Consider the following 16,143-nt stretch of genomic DNA (forward strand, 5'->3'; position numbering starts at 1 on the left):
CTACTTTGAGATTGACAATAGAATGTAAATAACACACATATAAATATCACTGAAACGTACATCATGGAAACATCAATAGACTTACTTGTAATATCGATTAAGTTTACTTCTCTCTTTATTTTGTCTATCTGTATGTCTGTCTGTTTGACTGTCTACCTATTTACTTACGTGCTTACCTGCCAGCCTACCAGCATTACTTTCTGCTATACAAAGAAGTGCAGAACACGACTCATATCAGCTAAACTGGATTTGATTAATTCATTACAGTACATATACTGTCATATATCATATTCAATATATAGTATAAGAGGTCAAAAATCATCAATATGTTTGAAGATAAAATTAGTGCTACACGAAACAACTTAAAGGTATATTTGTTCTTGTAATTATACCTAAACAGGATAAAGCAGTGGAAATATTTTCCTTTTTCAAATTCTTTCAAACTATTAGGAGGTCGTTCTTTATGCAATGTTTGACCTTTAGCCTGCTGGCGGAAAGTGATTCTGCCTTTGCGACCAGTGCAGACCAAGATAAGCTTGCACACCCGTGCAGTCTGATCATGATGTGTACTGTTCGCTATTCAGTCAGTAAAGTTTCAGAAAACACCCCCTTTGAATAATAAGTGGTACTACCCAAATCAAATGATGAACAAGCCAACTAGAGAAATTTAGCAGATATCATGGATTTTTTTTTAAATTCTTACCGTTTTCATATCGGAGTAAATATATATGAACATGCAATATAATACGCTTTAAATAATGTTTAAGAGACTCGTACGGCTTTGAATAAATAACAGAAATAAGAGGTTGTTTAAAGGATGATAATTTATTTTTTTTTAATTGAGGTTGTCAGTTTTGTGACATATGCGCAGATTACGTCAAACTAAGAATTTACACGTTTCGCATGCTTACATATTCATGAACATAATGCTTACATATTCATGAACATAATGCTTACATATTCATGAACATAATGCTTACAACGAATGCTCATTGATAAGGAATTAAAAAAAGATAACAATTTGACAGCAAGCAACATGACTACGATAATTTATTAGGCTAAATGGTCAAACTACAGCTAAAATTGCCATTTGTCTGCTCTAATTTGAGTCTTTCAATTTACTTTTCCATTTCAATAAAATAAATATTCTACATCTTCTAAACATAACATTGAATGTCTGTAATGTTCAAAATGTATGTTATATATAATTTGAAATCAATGATATATGGGCATACATTAGTGTGTATATAGCATTACACTAAGAATAAAATCAGAATTTATAACATAGACATTCCTAACATTTATTATAAACAAGGCCTGTGTAACTACCTTTCTCCTACCATTGTGTGATATTTTGTTTAAACAGACTAACATATATATAAGCAATTTAGCATCTATTGTGAAGGAGAAACTACAGTTAAGTGTTTATACCAAACATAAACACATAAATGTCTAAACAGTTATACGGCCAGTAAGAATAGACACTGAATATCGCTATAAAACAGAAGGGAAAACTAACAGGTCACCAAGCATGACAATAATGAAACTGTTGTATGCTTGGCAGACCCCAGCCATGGGTTGAATAGAAATTAGCATCTACACAGACAGCAAGTAATTTTACAGTTACTAAATCGAGAATGTTACATATTCAAACGTTGATTCATTAAGATCGACTTTCTAAAAGGTTTGTGCTCAAAGATCTAGGAAAATGTTCCTTCTTTGTTAATTTGCTGATGGATGAAACAGAGTACAATGATAACAATTTAATTTCTTATTGTCTATAACATTGACAAAAAAATAAACCAACACCAACAACTACTATTCTCACCACCGCTTGACACAAATCTGAACAATTTGACTGGAACTACATACACTAGCGGAAAAAAGAAACTGTGCATTGGGTATAATTAAGAAATAATAAGTTCCCAAACGTGGTTTATCGTAGAATAACCCGAGTTTTGAGTTCTTATGCGTAAAAATATATCACGAAGGCCGTAGGCCTGAGCGACATATTGTTTCGCATAAGAACGAAAAACTCTGGTTATTCTATGATAAATCACACTTGGGAACTTATTATTTCGATTCTAACACGACATACTAGTATCAACAGTGTTAGAAAAAAAAAGGTAACTACTTTTTACGACCGCGCAACGCACCTGGATCGGATGACGTCATTGCACGCGAGTGGTATATTGCAGAATAACCCGAGATTGATTTTGCTCTACATGTATGTAGGTTATTTGCTGGTCGTGTTAGAATATTCTATAACTTAGGAGACATGTATAAGAAATCGCAAAAAAAAATCAACAGGGTTATATCTGATCTTTATTTAACACCAGCTCAGCTGATATGGTTATTGCATCAGCAAATGACTGAGAGGGATACACAGCTTACCTGTGTAAAGTTTCAAGCTTTAATTTATAAAATTCAGCGATACATGAACATTTACACATGCACAGTTTCTTTTTTCCGCTAGTATATAATACTGCTCGAACTAAATGAGTTACATAACAACTTTATTTCGTCGTTATTTAAGATATTGTTTTTATTATCCCTAACATCAAAACGATTGTTCCCTTAGTTGGAACAAAACACTTGTCGGCAGATTAGTAAGAACGTTTTATGTCATGATAATGTGCATGAAATGTGTGTGCGCATGCGCAATAGAACAAAAGTTTACTCTTGGGTGGCAGGGGGGCGGTTTCGTAGTTTTGGCCTGGTCGATTTTCTGTATAAACAGGACAGGGTAGATATAAAGGCATATCTATCTTACTGGTTATTTATCCTTATTAATTCTTTAATGTATCTGGGGAATGAGGAACGGTTAATGATTCTACATGGCGGGTATTTTAAAATTCCTAGCTCCGTACTTCCGGTTGAGGCTAAAACATAAATATCAGAACAAAAAGTCGGCCAGATGCGTGGCTGTCATCCATCCACTTTTTTTCAAGTAAAAATTAGGTAAAGTGGTGGTTGGCAGACACATTCGACACCACCTGGGTATGCATCTATGTTCGTACTATACATATATGCTACGAAATTGGATTTAAATATACATAAAATGGGTGAATGGCAGAGTTCAAAGTGAGGCCCGGTTAGGCTATTTTTTGGTTTATAAAACTCTTGGGTGATTTGGCCGATTTTCACTACATCTGGCGTGGAAAGCGACAGGTGTATAGGACCGGAGAGTCGTCTTTATGTAGTCTATAGTATCTGCAATGATTCATAGTAGTTTCAAAGAAAATTAAGCAAAAACAAGATTTCTATGGATATTTCAACACTGGTACCCACACGTCAATGTGGAATTCGCAAATTTGCACTCCCCTGTCACCTTAAGGATATCAAGTGGGGTAGAAATGGTACGCTGGAAAGTAAAGTGAATACAGAAGACATTAATTGATATCGTTTTCATAATACACTAAAAGCTATAATTTGCTTGAAAAAGATCAACTCGCCAATTATTTTCTCTATCTAAGGGAGAGAACGAACGAAATTTATACATTACAGTATCTTGCAGGGTAGATTCCCTTTGGTTTGTTGTCATGTACCTCACCTGTCTGGTAAAATTTTAAAGCTGCTTCGGTGCTGATCTATGTACCTTTCTTACCTGAGAATATTAATTTATCATGTTTTTTTTTTTTTTTTTTACACAAAACCGGTTCTCTTACTAGACTTAGTATAAAATGTAACATTTTAAGATGTAAATTAAATATCCCTTATGTATATCCTTTGCCACACTAGATAATATGAGCCGTGTTTCCTGATGTTGCAGAGCTGAAGTTTTACAATCAGTGTAAGTTCATATTTAAGAAACTGACTTATAAACAACATCAATTCAGTAAAAAAGGCTGGTTTCTGACCAGTGATATTTCTGGAAGCTATAAATTATGATATCCCGTATCTCGTTTAAAGACATTTCATGACAATCTATCACTGCCTTTTAATGTCAGTTTTTTATATTAATATAAAACGTAATTAACAAGTAAGTATTAATAAATTGTTTTAAAAAGCAACAGGGTTTCAGTTTGTTTGACATGTTCTAGTCCTTTCAGTTTTCTTGTAAGTCTTCGAGATAGTCAACGGAATAATTAATCGCTTGGCGAATTGCTTCTAGAATAAGCATATCCATAAGTGGATTCATCTTTGTTTCCTTTTCGTAGTTCTTAACAGGATATATGTCGATTTCTTGAAATCCAAATATTCTCCTCGCTGTATCAACAGCTTCTTTAACCCCTACGCTTCGGAAAGTCACAGAGATATCATTTTCCACTTCCTCGCACAGCTGATCTATTTTCGTCAAGACTAAGATAAATGGTATACCTGTAAAGTTTTTACAAAATTACTTTTCGTTAAGCTATACTTTTAAATTTCAACTGCAATTGCAGCTGGTAATATCTTATTTAGAACACTCTACCGTTATTGTAGATAGGGTATCACGGCCTTTAGATGTTGTTTTTTGATAATTAGAGATTTTATCAGTTAAAGACAATGTTATAAAATAGAAAAAGTGGAAACTCCAAAGATCGCTCAACACAACAAAAACGAAAATGTTGCAGGCTCGGTTTGATTGAGCCTGTTCATGGACGGTAGTGGAAATGCATTCTACCGTCCACGCCCTCTAGCCCCGGCTTGAGCAGAACTCAACATTTACACATGCTAAAAGTACAAAACACAATTTAGCGACATCCGCAGATGTGTTCATACGGCGGTGCACATGGAACCCTTCAATGCTACACTAGTGTGTAATTCCATGAAAAGCCGCGTATCGTCCCTAGTTAAAATATTGGGTTTGCCCTAAACGAGAAAACAATGAGCAGAACTATACAAACTGATATTTAGAAAGGGGATCTGAGGTTATGGAGCCTGCATATCACAGGAACTGCCAAAAGACAAAATTAAAAAGCAGGCACCATATCCAAGGGGTGATTAAACAATACCAAAAGCTATGAAAGCGGGAGTATTGGAACCACCCAGGCCGAAATGTTCATGCTGAGAAATTAAACAGTACCAGTAACACGACAATAAAAGTCGTGCTGAACGATCTGAGAAGATCGAAATATAACAGCCCTGATTGAAAACACATTTGTAAATTGCTTAAGTACAAACCCATATCTTTAACTTTATCCATCAAATTCTTGATCTTAAACTCGATTGTGCCTTGGTGTGCGTTTTCCTTGTACGTGTTAAGTACATTCGCATCAATAACAAATATGACACAGTGAGCTGTCGTCTTAGAAGGCCCATACGTAGACTCTATTTTCTCATATGAGCGGCTTCCCTGGTACAGCTTGAAACATACAAGAATAATATATTACGAAAGGAAATCGGCAGGCACATTTTGAAATATTCAAAGATAATATATTATGACAATGTTTCAATGATTTGTGTGGAGAAATTGTCAGACACACTTTGAAACATTTAAATATATTACAACAATTTTTCGACGATTTGTGTGAAGAAATCGTCAGACACACTTTGAAACATTTAAGAATAATACATTACAACATTGTTTCGAATATTTGTGTGAAGAAATCGTCAGGCGTACTTTGAAACATTTAAAAATGATATATAACAGTAGAGTTTTGACGACTAGTGAGAAGAAATCGTCATGTGTACATTGAAATATTTAAAAATAATATATAACGAGAGAGCTTCGATCATCATCAGCGCATATTGAAACGTTTAAGAATAACTGATTACGGCAGTGTTTCAATTATCGATGTGAACAATCGTCAGGTAGACATTGAAAGATTTAAACATAATATATTACGACAGTGTTTCGACAACTTGTCTGAAGTAATGGAGAGGCATGCATTGAAACATTTAAGAATAAATTATTACGACAGTGTATCGACAATTTCTGTGAAGAAATCGTCAGGGACGGATAAAGTCATTTAAGAACAGTGTTTCGGCAATTTTTGTGAAATCAGGCACTCATTGAAATATTAAAGAAGAATTTATTACGACAGAGTTTCGGCGATAATACGACCGTTTTTCGAATATTATTACGACAGACTTACACCAATATGTGTGAAGAAATCGTCAAGGATACATTGAAACATTTAAGAATAATTTATTAAGACAGTGTTTCGACAATTTGTGTGAAGAAATCGATAGGCACGCATTGACACATTTAAGAATAATACATTACGACAGAGTTTGGACGACTGGTGTAATGAAATCGTCAGACACACATTAAAACGTTTAAGAATAATATGTTACAACGTGTGCGAAGAATAGTAAGACACACACTGAAACATTTAGATGACGACAAAACGGAGATGTTCAAAAATGGCTCAATGACATATCAATATGTACTCCAAGTTGTCTCAGATATCTTTATATTCTTCAGCTATAAATTCAATCACTATATGTAAATATCAATCTGACTAAAGTACTTGATCTTCTAAACGAAGATCTGAAAACGACCCATTCACATTCGTCTTCTACTTATTTTGGATTTCCAATATTGCTATTTTTATTTTCGCAAATCTATTTTTGTTTGAACCAATCAGACAACTTGTTCGAATGTCAAAGAGAAAGAAAAATTTGTAGTTAACCCAGGGCACGAACCTGGGACCTCTCGTGTAAAGAGCAAGTGCCCTACCGACTGAGCTAACCGGCTATCTGAAATCTTTCGACTTAAAAATTGTTGATATCAAAACCCAAGACTTTATAAAGCTTACAGAATGCTGTAAGGTAGCTTTTGATTGGCTAGCGGAAGGGTTGTCAGAACGAGGCCATCAATAGCTCGTTGTCAGATCCTATGCGTAGCGTAATAGGAGATGTACTTTAGTCAGATTGATGTAAATATATGATACTTTGTCGACGTCAGATTGATCGAGTTACTTTTATACATTAATGGATGCTAGACATTTATTTCGATTCACATAAGTTATTTATTTGAATCACGTTCTAATCATGGCCTTACCATTTCGCGATGTTTCACATCACCAACCAATATTTGTTTAATGTTATCGCAGGTGACATCTGGATGAGTGGCTTCAATTATTCCTACAGTATCTTTGAAACGAAGTTTCCTCCGAAGACCTTGGCCACTTACTGTTAATAACTAAAACAAAATCTGGTGTTAAAATATCAATGAAGAAATAACGTCAGCAAGAGCTTCAATGTAAGCATTGTATTGCTTGATTTGAAGTCATGTTTAATCATTTTATTCATATGCATTGAAAGAAATGCTCTAGCTTTTAACTCATTAATGTAAATGTAGTAAATTTTATGAACGAAATCGCTTAGAATTTTACTATTCATTTTCTACTGCTTGGTTATTAAAACAATTGATCTAGATAATATTATTAAAGTAACCCACATTTACCTTTAATCAAAATTTAAATTAAAATCAATTCTATAGTTATAGTGAACCAACTGATTTGTAAATACACTTTGTATTTATTAAAAATCCTATCAAAAATATTCAATTATTGAACGAGCACTGTTAACATTGGTCTTGATATGCAAATCCAGCTATTACTCTGGACATGCGTAGAAACGTTATACTAATTTGATTCAAATTAAAAGCAGTACTTTTTCTTTATATTTATGCATATAAAACAAAGAGCAAAATGTCGATCAGGCAATGCAACTACGTATACGTATTATTATATCCCTAAAACATTTCAATATAAATCGCATATCTTTGCTTCACTGCAAGAGCAGATACTCAATGTTGAAAAAAGAGCGCTTTTATACAAAACCGATACATTAGACATGTATGTATTACGTTTCAAAATCATAAAAATACAACAAGCTAACATACACACCGTTTCCTTGTTCCCTTAATTCGATATTCGAGTTAACAAACATGAAGTTCACACTATTTGATTCAGTCTTTTGTCTTTTAATATACCCGGTACGAATATGGAATCATGATCCTACTTCCTCATTCGGTTAAAAAAAAAAGAACATTGTTTTCTAGAGTGCTATAACTTTAAATAAATGAGTGTGCATAGGTATTGAAAAGTAATAAGTTAATGCAGCTGTAGCTATACCCTTTCTGTGACTGAATCTCCTCTACCCAGTGCTGCTGTCTTGTTGGATTTTCTTCCCTTTGCGATGCTTATGATAGAGTTGATAAATGACGACTTCCCTGCCTGCTGTGGCCCAATAAGTAACAAATTAGCTGTTTCAACCCCTTCAAATCTTGCATTTGCAATTTCCTTCAGCAGAGCTTGATTGTACTTCATAAAATATATAGAATAAAAAGCCGCTTTTTGGTAATTGTTGAATAACCAAATACCTACTTATTCGCGTGTGAATTGTTAACTGGTTCCTCTGATCATTGCAGAGATAGATCTTAACATTCAAAATTTTGAATATTAATATCTTAGAACAGATCAAGCGTTAAATGGCAAAGAGATGCCGATGTTTCATTATAACTCCTTATCATAAGTTATATATGACTGTGCTATCATAATGGCCGCAACAACTTTAACTTATTTTCTCAATCGATACATCATTAAAATTTCGAAGTACATCAAATCTTATATTTGAAGATTGACTGCGAAACTTAAATGTAATGCAAAAAATGGGATACAAAATGGCTGCAGAGTTTTAATTTAACAAATATCTATTAGACATATGAGCCGTGCCATGAGAAAACCAACATAGTGGGTATGCGACCAGCAAGGATCCAGACCAGCCTGCGCATCCGCGCAGTCTGGTCAGGATCCATGCTATTCGCTAACGGGTTCTCTAATTGTAATAGGCTTTGAAAGCGGATGCGCAGTCTGGTCTGGATCCTTGCTGGTCGCATACCCACTATGTTGGTTTTCTCATGGCACGGCTCAATTATATTTGTTTTGTTTTTTTATGTTGAACTTGCGATGATAAGTAAATATATCTAAAGGTAGGTCTTTATCTTTAAAGGTTATTCAGTGCAAATTGAAAACGTAACAAGACTTTCGACCGACATTGCTGTTTTGATATGGCCTTTTGAAACAAACAAAAATGCAGATACGATCAATAATAAATTATTTATCATTTAAAAACAAAATAAAGCAACTTAATGTATAATCACACTTTACACGTTCACCATTATATAAAAGATTATATACATAAAGTGGATGTGCATTTCTAAACAAAATGTTAACCATTGTGGATCTGTTTTGTCATGCAATTATGGGATTGTGCGCATTTATCATCTCTGCTTGTTTCACGTCAGTTTTGAATATATTCGACGAATAATGCATGGAAGTATGATTTTCTAGTTAAATCACGCTGACATCTTCCGTCATTATATTAACTTCAAATTTATCGAACGAATTGACCAATTAACGCCTATGAATGAATATTTCTCTGTAAAACTGATCTTTTCAGAGTTACGAACTACGCACTTTGAAAAATACAATGAGCATTCAGGGTTAAGGCTCAGTGCAATGAATATACATAAAATGCACTGTATTCTTGATGACAAACCAGTTTTGATCCGTAACGATCTAGGTAACACAAGTAATAAAGTCGCCAGTGCACGAAAAAGTATGCAACTACAGTTGAACAACCAGTTAGATGTACAACCTATTTTGATGTTATTCACTGACTTATCCTTTCTTCTAAATTGCAAAATAATTCGTAGAAACAACCCAGTGTAGTAAAAAGAACACCATCCCATAATTCTGGACTAACGTTCCAAAACTGAACTGAATATTTAAATAAATGCTATATTTGCATTATTGGTTTAGCCTTTAGCGTTCTGAAAGTATCTCGATTTGAAGAGAGACGTGTTTGTTGTTGCTAGGCAAAGTCGCCATGTCGATTTAGATTCGAGTTCTGGCTCCGACCTACAGAAAGCATATCAAAACCGTTGGGAATAAACGATTGAAGCAATCTGAAAAGGAAGTTAACATGAAACACAGAAAACCTGTATTGGCGGCGGTAACCGCCAAAATTAGTAAATATACAATCCATTCCTAAACAAGTCAGTCAGTGCAGTGCATTTCAACGCCGTGTAATCTAAAACTCAACCCCGACCAATATATTTGCATTCAACGCATTGCATTTTGAGACCATTTAATACAAAACTTCATTCCACTAATCTTTTACAATGCATGCACTCGTGTTTCGTTAAACGGCTCACATTTCGTCGCCTTATTTCCAGACTGACGTAACTTGCATTTTTGTAGTTTTGAGAAAATGAGGTTCAAAGTTTTGAAAGCGTATAACTTTTTCGTTAATTGACTGGCTTATCTGGGATTTGAGAAACAGTTTATATTCATTACAAAGTACCTATATTCCAATTTTCACTTTTATATTTAAGATAGTTTTAATTCTATTAAATAAATTAAAATCATTTTTTTGTCGGAAATTAAGTCTAGAGGAGGATAATATTATTTCCAAAGTGACACATCGAGTTACGTCACTTTGGAATTAAATTTTAAATTACGTCAGTTTGGAAATATCTTTTTCAAAACAACGACTACACTAATTTTGACGTAACTTTATTCCAGAAACAATAAAACAGTGCACATAATTATATAAATGTTTTGATATTTAAAAAAAAAATAAAATTCAGAGATGAAACCTTTCTTAGTTAAATTTTGAATTGAATAATTCAATTAAATAATAGTATCCACTGAATGGGATTATTATTTTACTTAACATGATGCATTGATAAGTATTAAGTAGTTTTATTAAATATCAATCTCTCTGATATAATAGGGTTATTATAACAGTAGCTCGATCTGGGATGCAGTATTCGGCTCGAGTGGATTTTGCCAGATCGGATCTCACGAGGCGCGCAAGCGCCGAGTGTGATCCGACCTTGCAAAATCCACGAGAGCCGAATACAAAGTCCCAGATCTAGCTAGTGTTATAATAACCCTTTTATAATATACCTTTACCTTTTTGTTTGTTGTTTTGTTCTTGAACGAAATCTTCAATGTTTATCGATATTAAATGGAACTTAGTGAAGTTTTTGTGTGCGCTTTTTATAGTAATGTGTCGGGTCATGGATATTAATGAAAATAGTCCGGCAGCATACAATACGGAAGGTACAATACGGAATTTAAAAGGTACAATACGGAATTTTTGTCTGACTGTTCATATTCAGTTGTGAAATACAAGCCGATTTTTTACAGAATTTATATAGGTATATAATAAACTAAGATATTGGATGGTCAATAGAGAAAATATAAACACTTTGTATTGGAATTCAAAACAAAATTGTTCGAAGCACATAATTATTTATCTTAAAAAGTAATTGCCAAAAGTCTGAAACAAAACACGGAAACTTGTATAAAAAGTTAAAATATTAAGAGCATAATTACACTATTGATAATGTGTACCTAAAACCAGTCACCTTACCTGATACTTTAGTTCTAAAGCATAATCAAAAGCGCAAATTGATATTTTAATAGTATCATACAAGTTCTTCTTATTCATTAATTTCTAGATTCAAGTATGAATACTGCTTAAAGCACCCACTTTTAACTATCGAAAAAAATATAATGTCAATAAAAAAAACTGTTTGTCTGTCCAGTTAAAATGTTCATAGCGTGTACTTATCATAATAAGTCTCTTCAAGAAGTCAAACACAAACATATTAAACTTTTAAAAATGTTCAAAACACATATAAATTTACCTCACAATGTCTTTGCAAAAAGTCTAAAACAAAACAGATTTAACTGGTACATGTAAAACAGACTAAACACTATTATTGTCTAGAATAATGTATGTTGATTATGATTGTGTACAATCAGAGTACATTGTGTACAATTTTTAAACTGTCACCTCCTTGAAAACACTGGATTTAAAGACTAACCAAAAGAGTTTTGCAAAATGTCAATCACAAACATACCAAACTGGTAACAACTAAAAGACACAAATTTTCAGAAAAAGTCTTAGCAACAAGTAAAACTCTAAACATTCTGTCACATTGGCTTTTAAAGCATATTTCAAAGCACAAAATGATGCTTTAATAGTAGCATTCCAGTACTTATTCATTAATAACTAGTTTCAATGCTTTGTAGAATTGTCTATCGACCTCTGGCATGTATTTGAGCATACAAGTTATGTCCTTCTTTTTGTCTTGAGAAATAATTGGAACTTTGTTTGATTGTGCTGGTCTTGGTAAGAATTCTGGTTGTTTGTTGGTTCGTGCTCGTGTTTGTCTAATTTCAATATGGACTGTTCTGAAGTCAGTCGCACTATACGAAAGTTTGTACCCAATGTGAAATGGCAAACACTTATCGTACTTCAAACACTTCACTTTGGTGAAAGGAATTTCGTTGAATTTTAATATACATTTCTGGTAATCCATGAAATTGTGCTTTTGCATTTGGATAATGCGTACTGAACTTCTACGTCGCATTGATTTCAGGTCTCTTATCAATGCGATGGGACTGTAAATCTCTGCATATCTTGTTATCCTCTCGATATTACTGTGGATATTATCAACTTCTTGTACACTCGAGTAGCCAGGACAGCCAAATTTTTGTACAATTGACTCAATATTATAGTCCTCCATATATCTCTTGAGTGCAAACGACATAACAGAGTTCTTGTTCTGAGGAACATATGCATCAGACCACAGTATGAATGGTATTTAGGTGGTCCAAGTACGTAAATTTGGATGCAGCAAACACTTTGTCGATTTCTGGTATTTTACATTTAAACACAGTACATGGCATGAACAGATCAACAATCCTCACAGAATGAGACAGAATATTTTCCAAATTGGTTTTATTCAATTCCAGTTGTTCAGGAAACTCGAAATGGCACCATAGTATTGAGTGCTTCTTTATCACATCGTTGAACTTATGACACACTCTATTTACAGACTGGAGAAGGTGTTGTAGGTCAATGTATATGAAAACATGCAGTATTAGTTCATCTGGAAGCACATCGAAATTCAGCCTGAAAAAACAAGACTGGTCTCACTAGGAAATATGATACAAAATGAGAAATATATATCAACATTCAATAAATATAATAAGAAATGTACACAGAATGATGCATCTGAAAAACCTGAGAGAAAATTATGTTCAAACAATTAAATGGGGACTCTTTATAACTGCTACAGGTAAAATTCAATGTACATCTAGAAACCTGCCTCCTCTCAAAACTTAACACTTGCTAAGAAGAAAAATTGGACATTCTGCCGAAGCCTGTAAGAAAAATTGAACATTCTGCCTAAGCCTGTAAGAAAAAATGGACATTCTGCCCATGCCTGGAAGAAATATTGGTCATTCTGCCGAAGCCTGGAAGAAAAACTGGACATTCTGCCGAAGCCTGGAAGAAAAATTGAACATTCTGCCGAAGTCTGAAGATGACATTACAGACGCCATATACCTCCTTTTTCAGATACCTCACCATGATCCAGATATCCACTTTGTGGTCATATTGAAATGAATGAATGAATGAGTGAATGAATGAATATTTCTATTTTTAACACTTAAAACATAGATACCACAAAACAGATTAAGAAGTAAAGAATTCAGTAATATTTTTGTATCCGAAAATTGACATCCGAAATATTTTCAGTTTCTCTATACATGTAAACACATAATCTATATGCAAGTAGCGTTATTATACAGTACAAAATTGCAGATATGGTAGATTTATCTTGAAACAATGTATTAAAACTTACATATTTGTACAATACAACTAGCACGACTAGTTTTTCTAAAGCAAATCCACTTGATCCACTTGTTGTCACTGCACAGCCATTGCTCTAAATCCAAGATGGCGACCAAATAAAACAACGCGATTGGTTGATTTTTAACGTCATCCTGGAAATCAACTGAAAGCCAAAAACCCGACATGCGTCAGTATGGAACTGAAATTAAACACATTTATAGACGTTCTATAGGGACACTTATAGTCTCATCATCTAGAGCTCGACGAGCAGAAAAAAATGATACCAAACACTCCATATTTTCGAAAAATCGAGTTACGTCAGTCTGGAAATAAGGCGACGATTTGGCTGCATGGCATCAAATTTTGATAAGCCGCTCCAAATCACACAACACGGTTTCAGTATACATTAGACGGCGCCAAGCTTTAATGAATCGTTTCATTTTACACTGCACGAATTCATGTTGCGTTAAACGTCTTCACATTGGACTGCATGGCATCAAGTTTTTATACACCGCCCTAGATTACACAGAGTGGTTTCAATATGCATTAGACGGCGTCAAGTTGTAATAAATCATTTCACTTTACACTGCACGTACTCATGTTGTGTTTAACGGCTTCACATTGAGCTGCATGGTATAATGTTTTGTTGGATGATTTCATATTACGGTGCATCGCAACTGGACGGGATGGAATTTTAGACTAGACGGCGTTGAAATGCACTGCACTGACTGACTTGTTTAGGAATGGATTGTATATTTACTAATTTTGGCGGTAACCGCCGCCCATAAACCTGGCTTAAAGGTCATTGGATATAACTAATATCAATTTAAAACATTTGAACAAATACTGTTCATGTTTATATACATAAAGATTGTATTCCTTCATATAACAAGTAAATAATTTTTGTACCTGCTCATCGGTTTTCCATTCTTCTCTCTTGGAAATTCGCCATACTTTTTCAAGAAAAGGTTTTGGTTTTGTTGAAGGTATGATTGGAGATAGGACCCAATGGACCGGTGAAGTCAGCCAAGAAACTACAAAATAAATATAAAGATATATTTTGATGAAACAATTCTTTGAAAGGAAAGAGGTTATCTCGATCTCGAAAATGCTAGACAGATTATTAAAAGATATTTTCTTTTTTTATATAATCATGTTTTAATTGAAGATCGAAAATAAATATTAATGTTAATATTTTATTATTACACGACAATATTGACGCCACCTCTATCTGGATGCCAAAGTCTCTTCTTCTTGGCATCATATACTATTTCAATTATTAACTTATCTGTAAAGTCAACGTACTAACCTTTCTGTACATGTATTACTATCAGTATTCATCATTTTGCTTTGATAAAAAGGGAGATATATTGAGATATTTTTGAATGAACATTCACATTGTTATGTTTCTTCTCCATCATGGAGCTAAATAAATCAACTGAAGTTGCGTTATTTACTATTTAAGTATTGTGCATTAGTAGTGATACACTTTTATTCAATGACGGCACTCTATGACCAATACATGACTAAATGGTTAAAGGACGTTGATTTTAGGACCTTTTTCCCGTCACATCTGTTGAAATCCTTCTAGTGTTGTTGAATTCTTTCAGGTGACGTAGCAATACAGCTGATTTACTGAAAATTACTGGTTCTTCCAAGGAACCTGTCCATGTCTATGATACCATATTGTTGCTATTATAACAGGTATCTAACGGCAGAAGAGACTTTGTTACACACTCTGTCACACACACTTTATAAATACATTGATTTTTGATAATTAATACTATGTTTTAAAGGGAATGTTTTAAATAAGTATTTGATAAATATACTATTTCTTTTAAAAAATGACCGAGGTGACGGACTGCTTGCAGGTCAGGGTGGTTCCTCACCAAATTGCAAGCATTGCATCTTTCAAATAATGGCTATTCTAAAAGATGTAATGTATATCAGGTTGTTAATTCTCATTGGATTATAATGTCCTAGGCGTTACCACCTCCACCCACCACACAAACATATATATACAACACATGAGTAAGATTTTACCACTTTAATGCCCCAGTCACACATACGGCGCGGATAGCTACGTCTAGCTACGGACAGAAACGTAGTAATCCGTATTGATCTGTACCTGAGCAGTACCTCAGAGTAGTCATTCGTATTAATCCGTACCAAAACGTGGTCAAAACGTATTCAAAACTTATTCCAACTTTTGAACATGCACAAAAGTTTGAGCGAACCGTAGCCATTTGAGCGTGACTTTAGTCCAACTTGGCTGAAACTTATTCATCCGTAGTTAAACGTACTTAAACGTAGTTATCCGTGCTGTTACGTACCTCGCCGTAGCTGAACGTAGTTATCCGAGGTTGCTCTTACATAAGCATAGTTCAGCGTAGTTTACCGCAGACCCGTCCGTGCGCTTGGCAAGTTGCAAGGCGCAGTAAAACGTAATTCAACGTAGTACCTCGTACCTATGCGTACTTATTCGCGTCCTGTATTGTTCTGTTTGTTTCCTGTTTCTCACCATTTTTCCCGTAACAAGACGTACTGCTC

At 34.1% G+C, this 16,143-nt stretch overlaps 1 protein-coding gene and 1 long non-coding RNA gene across 2 annotated transcripts; both read right to left on the reverse strand.

The window, feature by feature from the left end:
• Positions 1-1,955: 1,955 nt before the first annotated feature.
• On the reverse strand, positions 1,956-8,219 carry LOC123542850 (interferon-induced protein 44-like). The gene is made up of 4 exons (XM_053531430.1): positions 8,010-8,219; positions 6,932-7,072; positions 5,107-5,287; positions 1,956-4,320 (listed from the first exon to the last, which is right to left on the reverse strand). Exons 1-4 carry the CDS (start codon positions 8,202-8,204, stop codon positions 4,049-4,051), a joined length of 789 nt encoding a protein of 262 aa, XP_053387405.1. The 5' UTR covers positions 8,205-8,219; the 3' UTR covers positions 1,956-4,048.
• A 2,218-nt stretch (positions 8,220-10,437) lies between these two features.
• Positions 10,438-13,932, reverse strand: LOC128551079 (uncharacterized). The gene is made up of 2 exons (XR_008368603.1): positions 13,604-13,932; positions 10,438-12,870 (listed from the first exon to the last, which is right to left on the reverse strand). It is a non-coding gene; the product is annotated as an uncharacterized LOC128551079 (long non-coding RNA).
• Between the last annotated feature and the right edge of the window lie 2,211 nt (positions 13,933-16,143).

This window comes from Mercenaria mercenaria, chromosome 19 (assembly GCF_021730395.1).
Source record: "Mercenaria mercenaria strain notata chromosome 19, MADL_Memer_1, whole genome shotgun sequence".
Classification (NCBI taxonomy): Eukaryota; Metazoa; Mollusca; class Bivalvia; order Venerida; family Veneridae; genus Mercenaria; species Mercenaria mercenaria.